The following is a 27,185-nucleotide window of genomic DNA, read 5'->3' on the forward strand; positions in this document are numbered from 1 at the left end:
CCATTTTCTTGCTTCCAATACATCACCTTCTACAACTACCCAATACCTCTATCCCCATAGTCACTGGTCTTAATGTTATGGCTGATGGGCATCTAGTTACCAATAGGCAATGTCGCCGGACAGCTATGGGGTCCTCACTGTAGCACAATATGGTGTCCTGGAGTCATGTCTGTGGCATGATCAGATCAGCCAGCACCTGTCCTCAGACTTCTACGACCTATAATGACAAGGCTTCCACCGTTTCCTCATCTAATCCTGAGTCTTACCTGGTTTGCTTACAATTTGGGTTTATTTAATAAAGTTTCCAATTCAAACCCCCTCTATTGCGCATGCGCACAAACAGGCCGGACGTGCTCCCACTCCCCTCCTCCCCTTTTCGTAATAGCGGTGTCCTTGCCATTCCCAAGATGGCTGCTCCCTTGCGGCTGCTCCAGGGACTGACAAGTTGCGTGTCGTGCAGCGGCCGGTCCCTGTCCTCAGCATCCTCCACGTCCTCCGCCGCCATCCGCCGCACCTTCTTGCGCTATTTCGAGGAGCGGCATGGACACCGGCACGTCCCGTCCTCCTCAGTCCGGCCTCGGGGAGACCCTAGTTTACTCTTCGTAAATGCAGGCATGAACCAGGTGAAGTCACGTGGGGGCAGGAGCAGCCGTCTATTGGCTATAGGAAAGGGGCGCGTTTCGAGGTTGTCATGGTGGTGGAAACCGAGGGGCGGGGCCATTTTTATGATTGACAGGCGAGTTGTCAGCGGTGACCCTGTGTAATAATGTGTTATCTCCCGGGTATATGCGCAGCATGTAAATAATATATATATATATACACACACCGTACTTGTATCATTTCCGTAGTCGTTCACCGCGTCTCACGTGACTTCGGGCAAGACAAAGTTTTCCTCTCTGGAGCCAATACATTTTACTGCTGTACAGAAACATTAACATTGAAGGAATCGGCTGCGGATCTATCGTCCTAAGCTTGATTCGCTCACGCCTAGCCGCGCTCGGCGCTCGTTTACTTCAGCCTATCACACAGGCCGATGCACAGTGAATGGGGAGGAATGATCGCTGCCGCAGTCATCGCTCACTGTCGGTGCTGGCGATTATTGTGCATCTCTCATCCTGATAACGTACCGCCATTATCAGCAGGATCCCAGGGATTGTCTGAATATCGAAGGGATTTCCCAGTAAAAATGATTTCCTGCAGCGCGGCCTCTGAAACCGGAGACGTGCGCTCACCTGCTCCGCTGTCGTCATCCTCATGGACACGGTCACATCACTGCTGAAGCCATGCACGAGTCCACAGCGCAGAGACCAGAGGATGGCGACAGCGGAGCGGGTAAGTGTGCCCCCCGGCACCAACGGGTTAAAAATAATTTTTACCGGTAAATCCCTTTAAGTGGCGACATTTCCTTCCATCTGCCTGGTATTCATAAACCATCGGAGGACAGCGCTCGCTGGTTATCACCGCCTGCCCCCAGTTATAGGGCCCCGCCATAACCAGTGAGCACTGGTTAACCCTTTAATGACCACTTTTGTACGTTTTAGTGCAAGTGGTTCAAACGGTTGTAACTTTTTTATTTGTTGGACTATCAAAATAATTTTTAGTTTTTTTGTATTTTATTATATTTTTTATTTTATTGTGTTTTCATTTTAATTATTTCTATTTTTTTAAATATATTTTTGGCACAGAATGTGTCGTCCCCAAGAGGTCACTGAAAGACCTTTTGGAGACAATGAGACTTTTATTTTCCTTATTCTGCAGGAGCCCTGGGTACAGGGGTCCGCAGCCTTCTGCGGGGGCTTTGTAGACCCCTGACCCTGCAGCACTCCTCCACCGTGATCGCCGGGATCACACCGCACAGCGCTAACCTATCTGAGAAGCGCTTCTGCCTTCTCCTCAGCTCCCCCCGACGTCACGGACGGCCAGGGGCCCGACCCGCTCCCGTGCAGATGCTGTCGCCCAGCTCAGTGCCCCGCTCCGGGCAGAGCATGGTCAGCTCTGTTTCTGCTGCGGACCGTATGCAGGCCGCGGGTCGCGCACCCCTGATGTAGGCGTCACTATGTAAATCCGGCCCACACCTCGCACTTCAGGGTCATGTCTTTTTTTTCCTTCCAGTTTAAGCCCATTTTCCTGGGCACTGCGGACCCCCGGAGCGAGATGGCGCAGTACCGCAGGGTGGTGAACAGCCAGAAGTGTGTGCGGGCCGGGGGGAAACACAACGACCTGGAGGACGTGGGCCGAGATGTTTACCACCACACCTTCTTCGAGATGCTGGGAAACTGGTCATTTGGAGATTACTTCAAGGTATGAATGTGACCCCGACCTTACACGTACCGGCTATCTGCCCCCGGTTATATCTGATGTCACCACATACCGGCTATCTGCCCCCGGTTATATCTGATGTCACCACATACCGGCTATCTGCCTCCTGTTATATCTGATGTCACCACATACCGGCTATCTGCCTCCTGTTATATCTGATGTCACCACATACCGGCTATCTGCCTCCTGTTATATCTGATGTCACCACATACCGGCTATCTGCCTCCGGTTATATCTGATGTCACCACATACCGGCTATCTGCCTCCTGTTATATCTGATGTCACCACATACCGGCTATCTGCCCCCTGTTATATCTGATGTCACCACATACCGGCTATCTGCCTCCTGTTATATCTGATGTCACCACATACCGGCTATCTGCCCCCTGTTATATCTGATGTCACCACATACCGGCTATCTGCCCCCGGTTATATCTGATGTCACCACATACCGGCTATCTGCCCCCTGTTATATCTGATGTCACCACATACCGGCTATCTGCCCCCTGTTATATCTGATGTCACCACATACCGGCTATCTGCCTCCTGTTATATCTGATGTCACCACATACCGGCTATCTGCCTCCTGTTATATCTGATGTCACCACATACCGGCTATCTGCCCCCTGTTATATCTGATGTCACCACATACCGGCTATCTGCCTCCTGTTATATCTGATGTCACCACATACCGGCTATCTGCCCCCGGTTATATCTGATGTCACCACATACCGGCTATCTGCCCCCGGTTATATCTGATGTCACCACATACCGGCTATCTGCCCCCGGTTATATCTGATGTCACCACATACCGGCTATCTGCCCCCGGTTATATCTGATGTCACCACATACCGGCTATCTGCCCCCGGTTATATCTGATGTCACCACATACCGGCTATCTGCCCCCTGTTATATCTGATGTCACCACATACCGGCTATCTGCCTCCTGTTATATCTGATGTCACCACATACCGGCTATCTGCCCCCGGTTATATCTGATGTCACCACATACCGGCTATCTGCCCCCTGTTATATCTGATGTCACCACATACCGGCTATCTGCCCCCTGTTATATCTGATGTCACCACATACCGGCTATCTGCCCCCGGTTATATCTGATGTCACCACATACCGGCTATCTGCCCCCTGTTATATCTGATGTCACCACATACCGGCTATCTGCCCCCGGTTATATCTGATGTCACCACATACCGGCTATCTGCCCCCTGTTATATCTGATGTCACCACATACCGGCTATCTGCCCCCGGTTATATCTGATGTCACCACATACCGGCTATCTGCCCCCTGTTATATCTGATGTCACCACATACCGGCTATCTGCCCCCGGTTATATCTGATGTCACCACATACCGGCTATCTGCCTCCTGTTATATCTGATGTCACCACATACCGGCTATCTGCCTCCTGTTATATGTGATGTCACCACATACCGGCTATCTGCCCCCGGTTATATCTGATGTCACCACATACCGGCTATCTGCCTCCTGTTATATCTGATGTCACCACATACCGGCTATCTGCCCCCTGTTATATCTGATGTCACCACATACCGGCTATCTGCCTCCTGTTATATCTGATGTCACCACATACCGGCTATCTGCCCCCGGTTATATCTGATGTCACCACATACCGGCTATCTGCCCCCGGTTATATCTGATGTCACCACATACCGGCTATCTGCCCCCGGTTATATCTGATGTCACCACATACCGGCTATCTGCCCCCGGTTATATCTGATGTCACCACATACCGGCTATCTGCCCCCGGTTATATCTGATGTCACCACATACCGGCTATCTGCCCCCTGTTATATCTGATGTCACCACATACCGGCTATCTGCCTCCTGTTATATCTGATGTCACCACATACCGGCTATCTGCCCCCTGTTATATCTGATGTCACCACATACCGGCTATCTGCCCCCTGTTATATCTGATGTCACCACATACCGGCTATCTGCCCCCTGTTATATCTGATGTCACCACATACCGGCTATCTGCCCCCGGTTATATCTGATGTCACCACATACCGGCTATCTGCCCCCTGTTATATCTGATGTCACCACATACCGGCTATCTGCCCCCGGTTATATCTGATGTCACCACATACCGGCTATCTGCCCCCTGTTATATCTGATGTCACCACATACCGGCTATCTGCCCCCGGTTATATCTGATGTCACCACATACCGGCTATCTGCCCCCTGTTATATCTGATGTCACCACATACCGGCTATCTGCCCCCTGTTATATCTGATGTCACCACATACCGGCTATCTGCCTCCTGTTATATCTGATGTCACCACATACCGGCTATCTGCCTCCTGTTATATGTGATGTCACCACATACCGGCTATCTGCCCCCGGTTATATCTGATGTCACCACATACCGGCTATCTGCCTCCTGTTATATCTGATGTCACCACATACCGGCTATCTGCCCCCTGTTATATCTGATGTCACCACATACCGGCTATCTGCCTCCTGTTATATCTGATGTCACCACATACCGGCTATCTGCCCCCGGTTATATCTGATGTCACCACATACCGGCTATCTGCCCCCGGTCTTTATTTATGCCTTTCTCCTGACATGACCCTTCATTTCTAATGTTGTCCTCCTGCAGCTAGAAGCCTGTGCTATGGCGTGGGAGCTGCTGACACACGGTTACGAAATCCCAGCTGATCGCCTTTATGTCACATACTTTCGGGGAGACCCAGAACTTGGCCTTTCCGCAGATGAGGAGACCAAGGAGATTTGGCTCAGCCTGGGGTAAGTATTGATCGGCAGGTATGTAGCACTAAGATCCCATCCTCCAGGCCGAGGCCTCTATGTACATCAGTTGTAACTCTCATTATTTGTGTCTCCCCCATCAGTGTGCCGCCTTCACGTATCCTACCATTTGGGCTAAAGGAGAACTTTTGGGAAATGGGGGACACGGGCCCCTGTGGGCCCTGCACAGAGATTCACTATGATCACATTGGAGGACGAAATGCTGCCCCTCTGGTGAACCAGGATAGTCCAGAAGTGGTGGAGATCTGGAACCTGGTGTTCATGCAGTATAACAGGTAGAGCAATGCTGATATACTGCTGTATATGGATGGTGAGGGATTGATGATCTAGAACCTGAGGGTCATGTCTGGAGGTTACTATACATTAGTGTCATAGATATGAACATCTGGGTGATGTCTGTCTAGAAGCTGGTGATGAAGGAGAGATAAGTAACGTTCTTCATGCAGTGTAACAAGGAGATTATAGTCTAGTGGATGTTGCTGGGAGGTGATCATAATCTAGAACCTATAGTGTGCAGGTGGTGACCATAGCAAATCATTGCCTAGAACTGTCCGTCATACAGTATGGTGAATTGTGATCATCTAGAAGTCTTTTGTACTCTATTATAGCTCTATCTAGAATCGGCCTCATCTAGAATATGTCATTATACATGATCTGGTGCTTGTGCAGTGGGATTGTTAGTGTATTATAATCTAGAACCTGTTATTAATGCAGTGTAAGGATGGGTTATTATCATCTAAAACCAGGTGCTCATATAATGAGTATTATTTATTTTGGATCATCTTAGATCCTGGACACTGCTTATAGACCGCCATATAGTGCTTTCACAGCGCCTGTTGAGGGGAAATCTGATGAGGCGCAGTAATATTACTCCAGTAGGGGGCAGCGTAAAAAGTGGAGTAATGTCTCTAGACAAAAGTGTTAGTGTTAAGATGCTCCATATCTATCAGCTGTCTGCAAATTATAGCAATGCAGAATCAAAACTGTGGCAAAAATGACTTCAGGAATTCCTCCTGGTATCAGGTAGATTGTAATACTCGAGTGCTTGGTGACAGGTAGGTGATGGCAATCTAGAACCTGGTGCTGATGTAGAACAGGTAGGTGAGGATAATCTAGAACCTGGTGTTTGTGATGTACGACAGGTAGGTTATGATAATCTAGAACCTGGTGTTTGTGATGTATGACAGGTAGGTGAGGATAATCTAGAACCTGGTGTTTGTGATATATGACAGGTAGGTGATGATAACCTAGAACCTGGTGTTTGTGATGTACGACAGGTTGGTGATGATAACCTAGAACCTGGTGTTTGTGATATATGACAGGTGATGATAACCTAGAACCTGGTGTTTGTGATATATGACAGGTGATGATAACCTAGAACCTGGTGTTTGTGATATATGACAGGTAGGTGATGATAATCTAGACCCTGGTGTTTGTGATGTACGACAGGTTGGTGATGATAATCTAGAACCTGGTTCTTGTGATATATGACAGGTTGGTGATGATAACCTAGAACCTGGTGCTGATGTTGTAGAACAGGTAGGTGAGGATAATCTAGAACATGGTGTTTGTGATGTATGACAGGTAGGTGATGATAATCTAGAACCTGGTGTTTGTGATGTATGATAGGTAGGTGATGATAATCTAGAACCTGGTGTTTGTGATGTATGACAGGTAGGTGATGATAATCTAGATCCTTTTGCTTGTGAAGGATAACAGATAGGCGATGATGATCTAGAACCTGGTTTTTGTGTCGTTTGGTGCAGGGAGTCAGATGGATGCCTCAGGCCTCTGCCGCAGTGTCATGTGGACACGGGGATGGGACTGGAGAGACTGGTCACAATCCTTCAAGGTAAACGCTCCAACTACGCCACAGACCTTTTCGCTCCCGTCCTGAAGGCCATCGAGAGGGTGAGTGTCATGGATCACGTTCCCATCATCCGGTGCGGACAGTTCTCACACGGCCTTAACCATTGAACACCTCTATTTTAGGGCTCACAGGCCCCTCCGTACCAGGGGAGGCTGGGCAGCGAGGACTCCCAACATGTGGACATGGCGTATCGGGTGGTGGCCGATCACATCAGGACTCTGTCAGTCTGCATAGCTGATGGGGTGTATCCCGGGACATCTGGAGCAGAGTGAGTGCAGCTAAGGCCGACAGGGGGTCACTGAACGCAGGGCGATCCATCCAGTAATGCCCCCTTTAACAGCTGCTTCTCTGTTCTGCAGACTCGTGTTACGCCGCATCCTCCGCAGAGCCGTCCGGTTCTCTTCTGAGGTTCTCCGTGCTCCTCCTGGCTTGTTGTCTTCCTTGGTGCCCACTGTGGTGGAGATCTTGGTAAGTTGAGACCTTCAGCCCCATTCCTCAAACAAGCTCCGTCTCTGAGCTGAGTCCTGACGTTGGCGATTATATTACAGGGTGATGCATATCCGGAGCTGGAGCGCGAGAAATCTCAGGTGAGTGGTGCGTCGTCCTCTCCGATGCGTCACCTTGTCGCGCTCACACGGCGCGTTTCTGTGACTTTTGTGCTGATTTCAGATCATGAGGATTCTAAACGAGAGTGAGGACGCATTTCTGGTCTCCCTCCAGCGGGGGCGCCATATCATCGAGCGCACTATTCAACAAGGAGTGGCTAATCAGACATTCCCAGGTAAGTGATATGACGGGAGGAAGGGGCAGCTCTTGGCGTTCCTCGCTCACATGCCGCGTGCTGTCTCCGCAGTGACCGCGGCCTGGTCTCTGTACAGGAACCTGGGCTTCCCGCTGGATCTCATTGGGCTGATGCTGGAGGAGAGAGGACTATACCTGGACACGGCAGCTCTAGACCGGCTGGCTGTGGAGGAGGCCGAGGTCAGTCACTGGACTCCCTGTAATCTGAGGAAGTCCAGCTCTAACTTCTCTAGACTTTGATGTTCACTTCCTCATGATGTCCAAGATCCCAGCTTGCTGTCAGTGAATGGGAACATTCTGACCCGAGTCCTGATTATAGCCATATACAGTTGCAAGAAAAAGTATGTGAACCCTTTGGAATGATCTGGATTTCTGCACAAATTGGTCATAAAATGTGATCTGATCTTCATCTAATTCACAACAATAGACAATCACAGTCTGCTTAAACTAATAACACACAAAGAGTTAAATGTTACCATGTTTTTATTGAACACACCATGTAAACATTCACAGTGCAGGGGGGAAAAGTATGTGAACCCTTGGATTTAATAACTGGTTGAACCTCCTTTGGCAGCAATAACTTCCCCCAAACGTTTCCTGTAGTTGCAGATCAGACGTGCACAACGGTCAGGAGTAATTCTTGACCTTTCCTCTTTACAGAACTGTTTCAGTTCAGCAATATTCTTGGGATGTCTGGTGTGAATCGCTTTCTTGAGGTCAGGCCACAGCATCTCCATCGGGTTGAGGTCAGGACTCTGACTGGGCCACTCCAGAAGGCGGATTTTCTTCTGTTTAAGCCATTCTGTTGTTGATTTACTTCTATGCTTTGGGTCGTTGTCCTGTTGCAACACCCATCTTCTGTTGAGCTTCAGCTGGTCGACAGATGGCCTTAAGTTCTCATGAAAAATGTCTTGATAAACTTGGGAATTCATTTTTCCTTTCGTGATAGCAATCCATCCAGGCCCTGACGCAGCAAAGCAGCCCCAAACCATGATGCCCCCACCACCATACTTCACAGTTGGGATGAGGTTTTGAGGTTGGTGTGCTGTGCCTCTTTTTCTCCACACATAGTGTTGTGTGTTTCCTCCAAACAACTCAACCTTGGTTTCATCTGTCCACAGAATATTTTGCCAGTACTGCTGTGGAACATCAAGGTGCTCTTGTGCAAACTGTAAACGTGCAGCAATGTTTTTTTTTGGACAGCAGTGGCTTCCTCTGTGGTGTCCTCCCATGAAATCCATTCTTGTTTAGTGTTTTACGTATCGTAGATTCGCTAACAGGGATGTTAGCATATGCCAGAGACTTTTGTAAGTCTTTAGCTGACACTCTAGGATTCTTCTTCACCTCATTGAGCAGTCTGCGCTGTGCTCTTGCAGTCATCTTTACAGGACGGCCGCTCCTAGGGAGAGTAGCAGCAGTGCTGAACGTCCTCCATTTATAGACAATTTGTCTTACTGTGGACTGATAAACAGCAAGGCTTTTGGAGATACTTTTATAACCCTTTCCAGCTTTATGAAAGTCAACTATTCTTAATCGTAGGTCTTCTGAGAGCTCTTTTGTGCGAGGCATCATTCACATCAGGCAATGCTTCTTGTGAAAAGCAAACCCAGAACTGGTGTGTGTTTTTTATAGGGCAGGGCAGCTGTAACCAACGCCTCCAATTTCATCTCATTGATTGGACTCCAGTTGGCTGACACCTCACTCCAATTAGCTCTTGGAGATGTCATTAGTCTAGGGGTTCACATACTTTTTCCACCTGCACTGTGAATGTTTACATGGTGTGTTCAATAAAAACATGGTAACATTTAACTCTTTGTGTGTTATTAGTTTAAGCAGACTGTGATTGTCTATTGTTGTGACTTAGATGAAGATCAGATCACATTTTATGACCAATTTGTGCAGAAATACAGATCATTCCAAAGGGTTCACATACTTTTTCTTACAACTGTATGTACCATTTCTCCCTTCACGGACTCTTCTCCACATCCTCCCACTTTTAGGGCGATTATAGTCAACCTGAAATATCCCTCTTTCCTCCATGTCCAGGAAGCTGAGATATAGGATGCGGTTTGCGGTGGATCTGCGTCAGCTGCCCCTGTGGCATGGAGGGGACACTGGGGTCACCAGGGATTTTCTATACCTGACTGTCCATAATGACCCTATTGACTCCTGACCCCTGCAGCGCTCTAGGCCCCTGCTATATGGGGGTGGGGGGTGCTGAGCAGGGAATTGTGGGAAGATGGTGCTGATCTATACGTCCTGTGCTCTGCTGGTGTCAGCCTTCACTGTTTAGCTGGCATTCCATTCATGAATTGGTAGGGCCAGACATTGAGAGGCAGTTTTACCCTAGTTCCTGCGCTCTGAGTATCAGGAATGACCATTTGGCGCATTTCTTTCTTTTCTCCATGTTTTCTGTATGTAGAAGAAGGTTAGAAACCAGCAAGCGGATGGCGCCCCAGCCCGGGTACAGCTGGACGTTCACTCTCTGGCTGAGCTGCAGCACCGGGGGGTCCCCAGGACCAATGATTCGCCAAAATACAACTACCGCCTGGGGGCTGATGGGAGATACGGTAAGATGGCTGCCGTTTTTCTCTCGGCAGGGGGGCGGTTTACTCCTATATCACATGAACCTCTCCCCCGCAGTGTTCACGCCCTGCCAGGCCACCGTACTGACGCTTTACAAGGACCAGTCTCTAGTCTCTGCAGTGGACAGGGGTGAGCGCTGCACAGCAATCCTGGACCGGACATGTTACTACGCGGAGCAGGGGGGCCAGAGCTGTGATGTGGGGTACTTTGTACGAGACGGAGAGCAGGTAACGGGCGTCTGGCTGTGTGCTCTGTGCTTTCCCTCCCCGTCATCTTACGACTCCTTTACCCTCCCTGCAGGATGTCCTGTTCCCGGTGGAGTCCGTACACGTGGCAGGAGGTTACGTGGTGCATGAGATCACTGCCGCTGAGCCGCTGAGGGTCGGGGATCGCCTCCTGCTGTATCTGGACGAGGTATTTATGGCTGAGCACTTGGCTTTTCTTCTAGTTGGATCTCTTCGAAGTCCCTGCTGGTTCAGTGTCTGCGCAGTGCGAGCTCTGGCGCGGTGCATGGTGGGAGATGTAGTGCTTATGGCTGATACTACACTGAGCGCCTGTGCGCACACACTACTACTCCTGCAATGTGGTGCATGGTGGGAGATGTAGTGCTTATGGCTGATACTACACTAAGCGCCTGTGCACACACACTACAACTCCTGCAATGTGGTGCATGGTGGGAGATGTAGTGATTATGGCTGATACTACACTGAGCGCCTGTGCGCACACACTACTACTCCTGCAATGTGGTGCATGGTGGGAGATGTAGTGCTTATGGCTGATACTACACTAAGCGCCTGTGCACACACACTACAACTCCTGCAATGTGGTGCATGGTGGGAGATGTAGTGCTTATGGCTGATACTACACTAAGCGCCTGTGCACACACTACAACTCCTGCAATGTGGTGCATGGTGGGAGATGTAGTGCTTATGGCTGATACTACACTGAGCGCCTGTGCACACACACTACAACTCCTGCAATGTGGTGCATGGTGGGAGATGTAGTGCTTATGGCTGATACTACACTAAGCGCCTGTGCACACACTACAACTCCTGCAATGTGGTGCATGGTGGGAGATGTAGTGCTTATGGCTGATACTACACTAAGCGCCTGTGCACACACTACAACTCCTGCAATGTGGTGCATGGTGGGAGATGTAGTGCTTATGGCTGATACTACACTAAGCGCCTGTGCACACACACTACAACTCCTGCAATGTGGTGCATGGTGGGAGATGTAGTGCTTATGGCTGATACTACACTGAGCGCCTGTGCACACACTACAACTCCTGCAATGTGGTGCATGGTGGGAGATGTAGTGCTTATGGCTGATACTACACTAAGCGCTGTGCACACACACTACAACTCCTGCAATGTGGTGCATGGTGGGAGATGTAGTGCTTATGGCTGATACTACACTAAGCGCCTGTGCACACACACTACAACTCCTGCAATGTGGTGCATGGTGGGAGATGTAGTGCTTATGGCTGATACTACACTGAGCGCCTGTGCACACACTACAACTCCTGCAATGTGGTGCATGGTGGGAGATGTAGTGCTTATGGCTGATACTACACTGAGCGCCTGTGCGCACACACTACAACTCCTGCAATGTGGTGCATGGTGGGAGATGTAGTGCTTATGGCTGATACTACACTGAGCGCCTGTGCACACACACTACAACTCCTGCAATGTGGTGCATGGTGGGAGATGTAGTGCTTATGGCTGATACTACACTAAGCGCCTGTGCACACACACTACAACTCCTGCAATGTGGTGCATGGTGGGAGATGTAGTGCTTATGGCTGATACTACACTGAGCGCCTGTGCGCACACTACAACTCCTGCAATGTGGTGCATGGTGGGAGATGTAGTGCTTATGGCTGATACTACACCGAGCGCCTGTGCACACACACTACAACTCCTGGAATGTGGTGCATGGTGGGAGATGTAGTGCTTATGGCTGATACTACACTGAGCGCCTGTGCACACACACTACAACTCCTGCAATGTGGTGCATGGTGGGAGATGTAGTGCTTATGGCTGATACTACACTAAGCGCCTGTGCACACACTACAACTCCTGCAATGTGGTGCATGGTGGGAGATGTAGTGCTTATGGCTGATACTACACTAAGCGCCTGTGCACACACTACAACTCCTGCAATGTGGTGCATGGTGGGAGATGTAGTGCTTATGGCTGATACTACACTAAGCGCCTGTGCACACACACTACAACTCCTGCAATGTGGTGCATGGTGGGAGATGTAGTGCTTATGGCTGATACTACACTGAGCGCCTGTGCACACACTACAACTCCTGCAATGTGGTGCATGGTGGGAGATGTAGTGCTTATGGCTGATACTACACTAAGCGCTGTGCACACACACTACAACTCCTGCAATGTGGTGCATGGTGGGAGATGTAGTGCTTATGGCTGATACTACACTAAGCGCCTGTGCACACACACTACAACTCCTGCAATGTGGTGCATGGTGGGAGATGTAGTGCTTATGGCTGATACTACACTGAGCGCCTGTGCACACACTACAACTCCTGCAATGTGGTGCATGGTGGGAGATGTAGTGCTTATGGCTGATACTACACTGAGCGCCTGTGCGCACACACTACAACTCCTGCAATGTGGTGCATGGTGGGAGATGTAGTGCTTATGGCTGATACTACACTGAGCGCCTGTGCACACACACTACAACTCCTGCAATGTGGTGCATGGTGGGAGATGTAGTGCTTATGGCTGATACTACACTAAGCGCCTGTGCACACACACTACAACTCCTGCAATGTGGTGCATGGTGGGAGATGTAGTGCTTATGGCTGATACTACACTGAGCGCCTGTGCGCACACTACAACTCCTGCAATGTGGTGCATGGTGGGAGATGTAGTGCTTATGGCTGATACTACACCGAGCGCCTGTGCACACACACTACAACTCCTGGAATGTGGTGCATGGTGGGAGATGTAGTGCTTATGGCTGATACTACACTAAGCGCCTGTGCACACACACTACTACTCCTGCAATGTGGTGCATGGTGGGAGATGTAGTGCTTATGGCTGATACTACACTGAGCGCCTGTGCACACACTACAACTCCTGCAATGTGGTGCATGGTGGGAGATGTAGTGCTTATGGCTGATACTACACTGAGCGCCTGTGCACACACACTACAACTCCTGGAATGTGGTGCATGGTGGGAGATGTAGTGCTTATGGCTGATACTACACTAAGCACCTGTGCACACACACTACAACTCCTGCAATGTGGTGCATGGTGGGAGATGTAGTGCTTATGGCTGATACTACACTAAGCGCCTGTGCACACACACTACAACTCCTGCAATGTGGTGCATGGTGGGAGATGTAGTGCTTATGGCTGATACTACACTGAGCGCCTGTGCACACACTACAACTCCTGCAATGTGGTGCATGGTGGGAGATGTAGTGCTTATGGCTGATACTACACTGAGCGCCTGTGCGCACACACTACAACTCCTGCAATGTGGTGCATGGTGGGAGATGTAGTGCTTATGGCTGATACTACACTGAGCGCCTGTGCACACACACTACAACTCCTGCAATGTGGTGCATGGTGGGAGATGTAGTGCTTATGGCTGATACTACACTAAGCGCCTGTGCACACACACTACAACTCCTGCAATGTGGTGCATGGTGGGAGATGTAGTGCTTATGGCTGATACTACACTGAGCGCCTGTGCGCACACTACAACTCCTGCAATGTGGTGCATGGTGGGAGATGTAGTGCTTATGGCTGATACTACACCGAGCGCCTGTGCACACACACTACAACTCCTGCAATGTGGTGCATGGTGGGAGATGTAGTGCTTATGGCTGATACTACACTAAGCGCCTGTGCGCACACTACAACTCCTGCAATGTGGTGCATGGTGGGAGATGTGGTGCTTATGGCTGATACTACACTAAGCGCCTGTGCGCACACACTACTACTCCTGCAATGTGGTGCATGGTGGGAGATGTAGTGCTTATGGCTGATACTACACTAAGCGCCTGTGCGCACACACTACAACTCCTGCAATGTGGTGCATGGTGGGAGATGTAGTGCTTATGGCTGATACTACACTAAGCGCCTGTGCGCACACACTACAACTCCTGCAATGTGGTGCATGGTGGGAGATGTAGTGCTTATGGCTGATACTACACTAAGCGCCTGTGCACACACTACAACTCCTGCAATGTGGTGCATGGTGGGAGATGTAGTGCTTATGGCTGATACTACACTAAGCGCCTGCGCACACACACTACAACTCCTGCAATGTGGTGCATGGTGGGAGATGTAGTGCTTATGGCTGATACTACACTAAGCGCCTGCGCACACACACTACAACTCCTGCAATGTGGTGCATGGTGGGAGATGTAGTGCTTATGGCTGATACTACACTAAGCGCCTGTGCACACACACTACTACTCCTGGGATGTGGTGCATGGTGGGAGATGTAGTGCTTATGGCTGATACTACACTAAGCGCCTGTGCACACACACTACAACTCCTGCAATGTGGTGCATGGTGGGAGATGTAGTTTTCCTAGATCAGAATTGACATTGCAGTGTATTTCAGGAGTTGTAGTGTTTCCCAGACAGGCCTCAGCTGAGCCGTCAGTACGGGCATGACAGAAATGGCCGCCCTGATAATAATTATCCTTACATAGCGCCAGCATATTCCGCTGATGATGCCGATCTGTCACTCTCCCCTCCAGGGCCAGCGGCTGGCATGTATGGTGAAGCACACGGCCACCCACCTGCTGAACTTTGCCCTGCGTCAGGTCCTTGGTGAGAGCACAGCCCAGCGCGGGTCACATGTCACGGCAGAACGCCTGCGCTTTGATGTCGGCGTCACGGTGAGTCTGCGGCGGTCTGCCTCCGGGCTCTGCTTCATCATCTTTACTGCCTCCTGCGTTCTATGGTTACCCAGGGCGGGGCTCCTATGTAATATATAGCGGAGGTGTAATATACTTGTCTTCGTGTCCCCAGGGTCCAGTGAGCGGCGTGCAGCTGCAGGAGGCGGAGAAGCTGCTGCAGGAGTTGATCGCGCAGGATCTGGAGATTGACACGGCGCACGTTCCACTCTCCGACGCCAAATGCATGCGGGGTCTGCGGACAGTGGATGAGGTAGACCGGACCCAGAGTTACGCTCTGCTGCATTGCATTGTGGGCGATGTGACAGACCGGAGTATGAGACGTGTTGGGAGACGTCCTGATATTATGTCAGAACCCTCCTGTGGTCTGCTCACCCCCCCCACCCCCCTATACAAACTGCAGATGTCTCGCAGGATGGAGGGATGCTGGGAGTTGTAGCCTTGCAACATGGGGTACCAGACGGCAGTGATAAGGGGGTTCAGTGCTCGGCACGTCGGCCCTTTCCTCTGGGATTGTAGTTCCCCTTTAAGTGCAGCAGAGTATCTCCATCCAAGAGCACTACAAGGGTGACAACTGCAGGGATGTTTTCCGTTGTCACCTCGCCCATTCTGTAACGGGAATGTCTCCCCTAGGTGTACCCGGATCCCGTACGCGTGGTCTCGGTTGGGGTCCCTGTGGAGAAGCTGATGAATCCGAGTTGTCAGGATGGTCTGCAGACATCTGTGGAGCTCTGCTGTGGGACGTGAGTGAACGATGTTCTCTGTGGTCCTCCAGTTATGTGACCCCGGTGCCTCTGACTGTTCTCCCGTCACATCGCCTCCCCCTGTGACATCACAGTTTGAGGAGAGCGCCCCCATCCACATCACCTTGTCTTCTGTACCCAGACATCTGCTCAGGACCGCAGCCATTGAAGACCTGGTGATTATCTCAGAAAAACCGCTGGTGAAAGGGATCGTTCGTCTCATCGCTGTGACTGGAGAGGAAGCCAAACAGGTGTGTGCATCTACTCCAGTCATCCCAGTATACTCCAGTCAGTCCGGCCCTGGCTGACACAGTGTGGTCAACCTCCAATGCATTTAGACTGGCAGTGTAAACGCCACGGTGGTATGGGCTGCAATATTGCCATGTCCGGGTATGACTGCCATCGTGCCGACAGTGCGCCCAGGTGCAGGCTCCGGACACGGATCAGGGTGGAATAGACTAGTAGGTGCCGTAGAAGCAAAGTGTATATTGCCAATGTGGGCGTACAAGTCGTAATCCAATATCATGAGCACCACAGGTCGTGCTAGTAAAAATACTCCTCTTACTCTTGAGTATTTTTAGCCAAGGAGGAAGTAGAAGTAAGTTAAAATACATAATACGTGGCCTGCACTTGTATACATTTGCGTTGGAGGCCGCGTTTGGACACATCTCACCACCGGTGTTTTCCTTGTTTCGGATTTAGCCGAGGCGTTCGCCGATCCAGTGTTAGGACTAGGGAATCGTTTTTCCAACGTATTTCGTGCCACAAGTTCAGGCGATCAGATAAGATGACGAAGGATCTGATGAAGAGCACTTTGTCCATTCGTTGCCTACTCAGAAGGAGCAGTTATGGGTCAGCCGCGTCTTGTAGGTGACTGGACGGACCGTCTGTCTTTGAGGTTACGGCCTCGGCGATATTCCCCTACTAGAGAGCGTAAAGACGATATGTGTTCAGGATCTCCCGGACTTCTGTGTTGGCAGCATCATGGGTGGCAATTATACGGAATCGCTCCTCTCCCTTGTCCCGAGTTTTAGGGATCAATAGGCTGCTCCAGGAATTCTGGGATGTGTCCTTCAGGATCTGTGATGGACCTGGACCTCAGGTCTCCTGCCGCCCTTTGGAAATCCAACATAAGCGTACGATTGCAGCGGGCTCGCACATATTGCCCTTTCATCATTGTTACGCCTTCAGAGCAGCATTCACCTTTCTTATACTCCAGTCACATCCAGAGTAGCATACACCATTGTTATAATCCAGTCACCTCCGGAGCAGCATTCACACAATTCTGACTGATAATCCACAGGCGCGAGAGACGGGGCAGCTCCTGCATAGAGAGGTGGAGTCCATCACCGAGCGCATGAAGACGAGGCCGACCACCCTGAGTGAGGCCCAGCAGCTGTCCAAGGAGATCGGCCTCCTATCAGAGGTGAGTAGAATGGAGAAACATGGACAAGCGGGGGAGGGGGAAGTTCCCATTTTGCGGCAAAATCTGCAAGTAGGTTGGGTGTCAAGTGAATTGGTGCTGTGGCTCCTTCATCTTCCTATTGGCGGGGAACCCCCCCCCCAAAGGTGGGATAACGGCATTTCGGGCATTTTTTTTGTTTGTTTTTCTTTCCCAATGGTCTCCTTAGGGGTTAAACAGGTTTTCCAGGACTCACATATTAGGATACACGGCGCAGCGCCATGCATTGTACAGTGGCCGTGCTTGGTATTGCAGCCCACTTGAAAGGGACCGAGTTACACAAAGTCCACGTGACCGATGGGTGTGATGTCAGGCCGAGTGCTGACTGATGGGGGTGACCAGAGTCGGACCCCCTCTAATATTGATGACCTGTCCTAAGGCAGGCTCCATTAGGTGTAGTAATAACATGGGGGATCCTATCACAGGTATGCCAGCGTAGAGAGCCCCCCATCCCCCGTAAACCTTTTAGGTGCTGCACCCAGCGGGGTGTCAGCTGTAATGGACATCGCTGCGCTGTGCATGTGGCGGGAAGGGTTAAGGCCCATTTACACACACAAAGACTGCAGCGACCGAAAGACTGGCGCTAAACCGCTCACTGATCGTAGTCAGAAAACGATCGATCACCAACCACATGATAGCCGCAGACCGATGTGTGAATGTATCCGTTCTCCGGCATTGCGCGGTAATACGAATATCTGCTCATGTGTCAGGACCTCTGCTGTAATCATAACAGGGTCTGAGGGGTTAAAGAAAGGTAGAAAGACCCCCACTGTAAGGGGCCCGCAGACAGGACCCCTTTAATGATGTTTTGTATTTGTGTATTTCAGAATGTGGACAACGCCCCCATACCTCAGTGGCAGAGGAAGGAACTGCAGACATCTCTCAAATCTCTGCAGAGATCTGCTAATACGGCCATACGCAAGATGGAAGAACGACAGGTGAAGATGGTGGAGGGGGTATCAGTTACATCCTGTGTTATACTCCAGAGCAGCACTTCCTGTTCTGCTTGTTGTTATTGGAAACAGTCAGCAAACTTGTGGGTGTGCTCGGGAGAAGAAGAAAGGCTGCTGTAAAACAACACTTCCCAGACTGCAAATCTCCATAGCAAACTGATCAGTGCTGAAATAGTGAGTGCAGCTCTGGAGTGTAATACTGCATGTAACGCAGGATCAGTACAGGATAAGTAATGTATGTACACAGTGACTGCACCAGCAGAATAGTGAGTGCAGCTCTGGAGGATAATACAGGATGTAACTCAGGATCAGTACAGGATAAGTAATGTATGTACACAGTGACTGCACCAGCAGAATAGTGAGTGCAGCTCTGGAGTATAATACAGGATGTAACTCTGGATCAGTACAGGATAAGTAATGTATGTACACAGTGACTGCACCAGCAGAACAGTGAGTGCAGCTCTGGAGTATAATACAGGAAATAACTCAGGATCAGTACAGGATAAGTAATGTATGTACACAGTGACTGCACCAGCAGAATAGTGAGTGCAGCTCTGGAGTATAATACAGGATGTAACTCAGGATCAGTACAGGATAAGTAGTGTATGTACACAGTGACTGCACCAGCAGAATAGTGAGTGCAGCTCTGGAGTATAATACAGGATGTAACTCAGGATCAGTACAGGATAAGTAATGTATGTACACAGTGACTGCACCAGCAGAATAGTGAGTGCAGCTCTGGAGTATAATACAGGATGTAACTCAGGATCAGTACAGGATAAGTAATGTATGTACACAGTGACTGCACCAGCAGAATAGTGAGTGCAGCTCTGGAGTATAATACAGGCTGTAACTCAGGATCAGTACAGGATAAGTAATGTATGTACACAGTGACTGCACCAGCAGAATAGTGAGTGCAGCTCTGGAGTATAATACAGGATGTAACTCAGGATCAGTACAGGATAAGTAATGTATGTACACAGTGACTGCACCAGCAGAATAGTGAGTGCAGCTCTGGAGTATAATACAGGACGTAACTCAGGATCAGTACAGGATAAGTAATGTATGTACACATTGACTGCACCAGCAGAATAGTGAGTGCAGCTCTGGAGTATAATACAGGACATAACTCAGGATCAGTACAGGATAAGTAATGTATGTACACAGTGACTGCACCAGCAGAATAGTGAGTGCAGCTCTGGAGTATAATACAGGATGTAACTCAGGATCAGTACAGGATAAGTAATGTATGTACACAGTGACTGCACCAGCAGAATAGGGAGTGCAGCTCTGGAGTATAATACAGGATGTAACTCAGGATCAGTACAGGATAAGTAATGTATGTACACAGTGACTGCACCAGCAGAATAGTGAGTGCAGCTCTGGAGTATAATACAGGATGTAACTCAGGATCAGTACAGGATAAGTAATGTATGTACACAGTGACTGCACCAGCAGAATAGTGAGTGCAGCTCTGGAGTATAATACAGGATGTAACTCAGGATCAGTACAGGATAAGTAATGTATGTACACAGTGACTGCACCAGCAGAATAGTGAGTGCAGCTCTGGAGTATAATACAGGATGTAACTCAGGATCAGTACAGGATAAGTAATGTATGTACACAGTGACTGCACCAGCAGAATAGTGAGTGCAGCTCTGGAGTATAATACAGGATGTAACTCAGGATCAGTACAGGATAAGTAATGTATGTACACAGTGACTGCACCAGCAGAATAGTGAGTGCAGCTCTGGAGTATAATACAGGATGTAACTCAGGATCAGTACAGGATAAGTAATGTATGTACACAGTGACTGCACCAGCAGAATAGTGAGTGCAGCTCTGGAGTATAATACAGGATGTAACTCAGGATCAGTACAGGATAAGTAATGTATGTACACAGTGACTCCGCTTTCTCTGTAGATTCATCATGGCAGTCGCCTCATTCTTAGTTTCATTTGTTCTTTGTTTCAGGCTATGGAGAAGGTTGAGAGCCTCGTGGAGAAGTACTCCCACCATCAGCCAGTCATCGTGGACGCTGTGTATGTGGAGTCTCTTCCGGTGAGTATTTATTAGTGTGGCAGAATTGTGGTGAATTTCAGGTGCATTGTTGGCAGTGTGCACACTGAGGGTCTGTAATGCAGTAATTTAAATAGCCCATAACCACAGTAAGTAGAAGCTCTGGAGTCGTCTTCTTCTGTCCAGATGGAAATTCTATGTATATTTGTTGATGACCTCACTGTGTCTGGGGATGTTTGATGATGACCTCACTGTGTCTGGGGATGTTTGATGATGACCTCACTGTGTCTGGGGATGTTTGATGATGACCTCACTATGTCTGTGGATGGTTGATGACCTCACTGTGTCTGGGGATGTTTGATGACCTCTGTGGCGAAACCAAACTCGCCACTGGGTTTTGGAGAGGACTGGCTGCTGGCCTCTTGCCCCTGGATTATGGGCCATATACTAACTTTTAAACCCCTGAACCTATTCAAGGGAATTTTGGATAGGTTTGTCCCCAAGTTATACTGTTTAAATTGATGTAAGTTATATGTATGGCCAATGTAAACTCACAAAGTTGTAACAATTTATAATAAGTGTAACTTGTCAGCTTGGGAGGAATATGCTGGGTGTGTTTCTATTGTGCCATTGTCCCATTGTGTGTTTAAAGGGTGATGTCTGTCCTGTTGTCTACACATGTGTATTGGCGATCTCCCTTTGTCCTCAGAGATAATTGGATTGCTCCTCAGGTTGTCTCCGGGACAGAGAGGAGGAGACCATGATGCATTGTGGGGATATGTTGTATCTGTCCTGTGTCGCAGTCTTCATTCTGGTCCTCTGGGGGTGTGAACGATTGGTTGCTGTAGTTACATTGTATGTGTTGTAAATTACTGATTGGTTGTATTTCAAACCCCTGTGGGCAGTACTATGTTTGTGGTTTATGAATAAAAGAGGCTGTACGTGAAGTACAGTCAGACCACTGCTTGACCCTCAACACGGAGCCTTGTCTCGTTATTGGGGGGATCCGCTGTATGCTGTTAGAGATTGATTGGCAGGAGTGTAAGCTGATTCCTGTTCGTCTGCTAGCAGCTATTCGTGAGGTTCCAGTTTGGAGTGCTACTTTGTATCCAGTTTGGGAGGTTGGTGTATCCTGCAGTAGCTGGGCCTGTCTCTCAGAAAAGGGGCATATCGCCTAAACAGATTTTAACCCCTTGTCTGCTGAAACGGTCTGTTACATTGGTGGCAAGCAGCGGGATCGTTCCCACAGCCCAGAAGGACAGCTACAAAGAAACATCATTCCCTGGAATTACAATTTGAGGGCAACGCATGTCCCAGTACAGCGACCCTGACTGCACCAGAATGGAAACAGCAGTGGAGTACGATGAGGGTATCATGGATGACCGAGATGCAGTCCTCAAAGGCATCTGGTACCAGGTACTGGGTATTGTGGAGTATATGCGTGACGAGAGACTCCCCACGGAAGACCAGCGGTTGCAGAAGCGAGTAGCCCTGCGGATGCCCTTCCTGGGAGAGCAGCCCCGGGAGGAATGGGTAAAGGAATTGGAACTCCTAGCATGGCGGGAGCTGTGGCTGGAAGATGCCTACCAGGCGCTCTGGTGGTATGGGGCACAGTACCTACCCAGGACAGCTGAGCATGACAAGCCGGAGGGAGAGGAGTTTGATGGTCCTGGCTTGTTATGGGAGACTTTTTCAGAGCTGGAGTTTGGGAGCCCTACACAAGTCCGGTTCCATGATCTCTTGGAATGGAGGGAGAGCAGGTATGACTGGGACGACACTCATGAGATTGAGCAGGACCTGGTCCACCTGGTGACCCGGGAGATGGAGCTGGAACAGGGCTACCAGCAGCTGTTCCACGCCAGTGAGAAGGCTCAGCAGGACAGTAAGGTGACAGACCCAGTCTCCATTCCCCAGCGGCAGTGTGAAGTGCAGGGAGAGGAGAGCAGCGTCCTCCCTCCCCAGCGGCAGGCTGAGTTACAGGGGGCAGAGGTAGTTGTTCCTGCCCGCCAGCAGCAGCATGATTTTTTGGGAATTGGGAGCCCAGTCTCCATTCCCCAGCGGCCGTATGAATTATTGGGGATTGGGAGCCCAGTCTCCATTCCCCAGCGGCCGTATGAATTATTGGGGATTGGGAGCCCAGTCTCCTTTCCCCAGCGGCAGGCGGAGTTACAGGGGGCAGAGACAGTCGGTCCTGTCCCCCAGCGGCAGAGTGTCCAGCAGGGAATAGAGAGCCCAGTCTCCTTTCCTTAGCAACAGGACACTGTATTGGGAGCGGAGACGGTCGGTCGCCCTCCCCAGCGGCCGGAAGTATGTATGGGAGAGGAGCTTGTTACCCCCTCTCCCCAGCGGCAGCTTAACGCACCAGGGGGAGACAGTAAGCCCCACAACAGTGCAGATGGGACCGTGGTCTCTGCACTTACAGCACAGGGGGTAGAGACAGTCGGTCTCCCCCTCCAACAACCAGGCTCCAACCAGGCTTCTTCCGTGGTAGCGTTGGCACCAGGGCAGAGTACCGCTGATTCCTGCCCACAAAGCAACCTCCACTCCAAGCCAGGGAGCAACACAGAGACCGGGAGTACCAGCTACCAACCTAACCTTGGTGGACTCACTGGACAGAGACAGGCTACTAAAGTCAACAGGTCCAGTATTTGGTTGTGGGTGGGCTGCCAGACTAACTCAGGTACCGACTGGCGTGAGGTCAGGTATCTGGTTAGTCTTCCCTGGGGGGGAAAGATGTGTGGCGAAACCAACCTCGCCACTGGGTTTTGGAGAGGACTGGCTGCCGGCCTCTTGCCCCTGGATTATGGGCCATATACTAACTTTTAAACCCCTGAACCTATTCAAGTGAATTTTGGATAGGTTTGTCCCCACGTTATACTGTTTGAATTAATGTAAGTTATATGTATGGCCAAAGTAAACTCACAAAGTTGTAACAATTTATAATAAGTGTAACTTGTCAGCTTGGGAGGAATATGCGGGTGTGTTTCTATTGTGCCATTGTCCCATTGTGTGTTTAAATGGTGATGTCTGTTCTGTTGTCTACACATGTGTATTGGCGATCTCCCTTTGTCCTCAGAGATAATTGGATTGCTCCTCAGGTTGTCTCCGGGACAGAGAGGAGGAGACCATGATGCATTGTGGGGATATGTTGTATCTGTCCTGTGTCACAGTCTTCATTCTGGTCCTCTGGGGGTGTGAACGATTGGTTGCTGTAGTTACATTGTATGTGTTGTAAATTACTGATTGGTTGTATTTCAAACCCCTGTGGGCAGTACTATGTTTGTGGTTTATGAATAAAAGAGGCTGTACGTGAAGTACAGTCAGACCACTGCTTGACCCTCAACACGGAGCCTTGTCTCGTTATTGGGGGGATCCGCTGTATGCTGTTAGAGACTGATTGCCAGGAGGGTAAGCTGATTCCTGTTCGTCTGCTAGCAGCTATTCGTGAGGTTCCAGTTTGGAGTGCTACTTTGTATCCAGTTTGGGAGGTTGGTGTATCCTGCAGTAGCTGTGCCTGTCTCTCAGAAAAGGGGCATATCGCCTAAACGGATTTTAACCCCTTGTCTGCTGAAACGGTCCGTTACAACCTCACTGTGTCTGGGGATGGTTGATGACCTCACTGTGTCTGGGGATGTTTGATGATGACCTCACTGTGTCTGGGGATGTTTGATGATGACCTCGCTGTGTCTGGGGATGTTTGATGACCTCACTGTGTCTGGGGATGGTTGATGACCTCGCTGTGTCTGGGGATGTTTGATGATGACCTCACTGTGCCTGGGGATGTTTGATGATGACCTCGCTGTGTCTGGGGATGTTTGATGATGACCTCGCTGTGTCTGGGGATGTTTGATGATGACCTCACTGTGCCTGGGGATGGTTGATGATGACCTCACTGTGTCTGGGGATGTTTGATGATGACCTCACTGTGCCTGGGGATGGTTGATGATGACCTCACTGTGCCTGGGGATGGTTGATGATGACCTCACTGTGCCTGGGGATGGTTGATGATGACCTCACTGTGCCTGGGGATGGTTGATGATGACCTCACTGTGCCTGGGGATGGTTGATGATGACCTCACTGTGTCTGGGGATGTTTGATGATGACCTCACTGTGTCTGGGGATGTTTGATGATGACCTCACTGTGTCTGGGGATGTTTGATGATGACCTCACTGTGTCTGGAATGTTTGATGACCTCACTGTGTCTGGGATGTTTGATGACCTCACTGTGTCTGGGGATGTTTGATGATGACCTCACTGTGTCTGGGGATGTTTGATGACCTCACTGTGTCTGGGGATGTTTGATGATGACCTCACTGTGTCTGGGGATGTTTGATGACCTCACTGTGTCTGGGGATGTTTGATGATGACCTCACTGTGTCTGGGGATGGTTGATGATGACCTCACTGTGTCTGGGGATGGTTGATGATGACCTCACTGTGTCTGGGGATGGTTGATGACCTCACTGTGTCTGGGATGTTTGATGACCTCACTGTGCCTGGGGATGTTTGATGATGACCTCACTGTGCCTGGGGATGGTTGATGATGTTTGGGATGGTTGATTGTATTTCTGGTCTTGGAGTCATCTCCGTGTCTCCGACAGGTGTTGGTGAAGCTGGTGAATCAGGTGTGTGACAGACGTCCGGGCTCCGCTGTGATGCTGCTCAGCCGACAAAGCTCTGGGAAAGTGCTGTGCGCCTGTCACGTCCCGAAGGTGAGACTCTTTCTAAAATGGCGTCAGCGCAAAGTATCAAGTGTCGGTGACATCTTCAAGCCCTTCTGGTCCAAGAAACCAAAGACCCCCCCCCCCCAGACAGTTACACGTTACCTGCGTTGATACATTGTAACAAACCTACCAGGACAGGAATGAGATCTGTGCTGCTGTTGTTTTTAGCTCACAGAGGATTGTCTGGACTGATATATTGTGACAAACCATCAGCTGTTTGACCAGCACTAGGACCGGTTTTCGGCTTTTGCATGTAAACTAGAACACTCCAATACACTGACAGCAAGCAGAGATTGATACACAAAGTTAACAGAGAGTTGCATACGTTACACAATACGGTAATTCAGTGTCATGGATATAAAATCTGAAGCCACTGTTTCTCGTGCAGTGCCCCCTCCCCCACAGGTCCGGGGGGGTCTCATACTTTGCTCTCTCTTCTCCAGGGCTCCACGTCCGGTCTGTCCGCTGCTGATTGGGCCATCGCTGTGTGCTCGACCATGAAGGGTAAAGCAGGAGGCTCCATCGTCGTGGCCAATGGCACTGGAACTAGCGACACCTTAGACCATGTTCTGCAGACCGCCATGAATTTTGCACAGATGAAGCAGCAGTAAGTGGACGGGAAGCGCACGGAACGCCAATACGCTAATGACCTCAGGTACGAGGCACCTGGACTTGCTCAGAACTTCATATTGGCTCTGTGAGCTGCAGTCCCTGTTCTGCTGTTACTAATCACATTCAGAGCTGCAATCATAATTCTGCTAGCTTCCAGGTACAAGAGCACAACGCCTCGCTGGACTCCCTGCAGGTTCAGTCTCTGTGCAGAGCATCTTCTGTTGACGCACATTTATGGAGATATAGGCACGCGTGCATTTCTACCATGGTGTCTCTGTCAGCTCCGTGGCAGGCAGCAGAATTGTAAATGCTGCTCTGGATGTGACAGGAGCAGACACCAAATAATAAAGGATCAAAATGTAAAGTGATGTTGAAGTGGAGCTGCACATTACTGGCTACGTCGGCTCTGATGTGATTAATGTTCAGTCAGGATGGAGTTAACATTTATTCATCATCGGCTGCGATCACATCGGGCTGTGCCGTCTCTGGGAATGTGGGACTTATGGACGGTAAGAGCCCAGGCTGGGATGGTCTTCTGCTGGCCGGATGGTCGGGCGTCTGTGCAGTGTTCTCCTATGGAGATTACACCGATTAAATGTCTGCCCTGTACACAGCGTGTTGTGGTTATTGGTGTACTGTACCTTTAAGGTGAGCCCGGCGGTCATACTGAAGCTGAAGGTGACCATGGATGATCCTGCTTTTTGGGGGTTGTGCTGCACGGGAGGGAGCTGGAATGTTTTCAATGGCGTCTCTTCTACCTCAAACTTGGCCAAGCGTTTCCTAAGCATTTGCTGGACCCGGAGCTCTGTAACGAGATATAGTGATATAGACGAGTCACATAGAGTGCTGCCCCCTGTGTATAGAGTCATGTAGAGAGCTGCCCCCTGTGTATAGAGTGCTGCCCCCTGTGTATAGAGTGCTGCGCAGAGGTATGACAATAGACAAGTCATGTAGAGAGCTGCCCCCTGTGTATAGAGTGCTGCCCCCTGTGTATAGAGTGCTGCGCAGAGGTATGACAATAGACAAGTCATGTAGAGAGCTGCCCCCTGTGTATAGAGTGCTGAGCAGAGGTATGACAATAGACAGGTCATGTAGAGAGCTGCCCCTGTGTATAGAGTGCTGCACAGAGATATGACAATAGACAAGTCATGTAGAGTGCTGCCCCCTGTGTATAGAGTGCTGTGCAGAGATATGACAATAGACAAGTCATGTAGAGAGCTGCCCCCTGTGTATAGAGTGCTGCACAGAGATATGACAATAGACGAGTCATGTAGAGAGCTGCCCCCAGTGTATAGAGCGCTGTGCAGAGGTATGACAATAGACGAGTCATGTAGAGAGCTGCCCCCTGTGTATAGAGTGCTGCGCAGAGGTA

At 49.9% G+C, this 27,185-nt stretch overlaps 2 protein-coding genes across 3 annotated transcripts in view; one reads left to right on the forward strand and one right to left on the reverse strand.

Moving 5' to 3' along the window:
- The first annotated feature begins 279 nt into the window (after nt 1-279).
- AARS2 (alanyl-tRNA synthetase 2, mitochondrial) lies at nt 280-25,840 on the forward strand. Its single transcript, XM_040430795.1, has 22 exons — nt 280-623; nt 2,113-2,301; nt 4,968-5,113; nt 5,218-5,409; nt 6,901-7,045; nt 7,127-7,272; nt 7,364-7,472; nt 7,553-7,591; nt 7,674-7,785; nt 7,858-7,985; nt 10,228-10,375; nt 10,449-10,618; nt 10,692-10,805; nt 15,141-15,281; nt 15,415-15,552; nt 15,933-16,042; nt 16,185-16,293; nt 17,346-17,468; nt 18,332-18,442; nt 20,432-20,518; nt 25,079-25,189; nt 25,645-25,840. Exons 1-22 carry the CDS (start codon nt 330-332, stop codon nt 25,810-25,812), a joined length of 3,030 nt encoding a protein of 1,009 aa, XP_040286729.1. The 5' UTR covers nt 280-329; the 3' UTR covers nt 25,813-25,840.
- Nucleotides 25,841-26,239: 399 nt separating this feature from the next.
- LOC120999805 overlaps nt 26,240-27,185 on the reverse strand; it is a 29,011-nt gene continuing 28,065 nt past the window's right edge. For both annotated transcript variants that reach the window (XM_040430794.1, XM_040430793.1), the window contains exons 18-19: nt 26,455-26,618; nt 26,240-26,386 (exon numbers count right to left, since the gene is read on the reverse strand). In XM_040430794.1, the coding sequence (XP_040286728.1) occupies nt 26,258-26,386; nt 26,455-26,618 (293 nt within the window). In that variant the 3' untranslated portion in view covers nt 26,240-26,257. The remainder of the gene's footprint in view (nt 26,387-26,454; nt 26,619-27,185) is intronic.

The sequence above is a fragment of the Bufo bufo genome, chromosome 4 (genome assembly GCF_905171765.1).
Source record: "Bufo bufo chromosome 4, aBufBuf1.1, whole genome shotgun sequence".
Classification (NCBI taxonomy): domain Eukaryota; kingdom Metazoa; phylum Chordata; class Amphibia; order Anura; family Bufonidae; genus Bufo; species Bufo bufo.

Excerpts from the sequence above, each read along its gene's own strand:
- AARS2 (XM_040430795.1), top strand. The coding sequence starts at position 330 with ATGCGCACAAACAGGCCGGACGTGCTCCCACTCCCCTCCTCCCCTTTT. Across the intron at positions 10,376-10,448 it reads GGGGGCTGATGGGAGATACG|TGTTCACGCCCTGCCAGGCC; the intron begins GTAAGATGGCTG and ends TCTCCCCCGCAG. Across the intron at positions 15,282-15,414 it reads GCTTTGATGTCGGCGTCACG|GGTCCAGTGAGCGGCGTGCA; the intron begins GTGAGTCTGCGG and ends TCGTGTCCCCAG.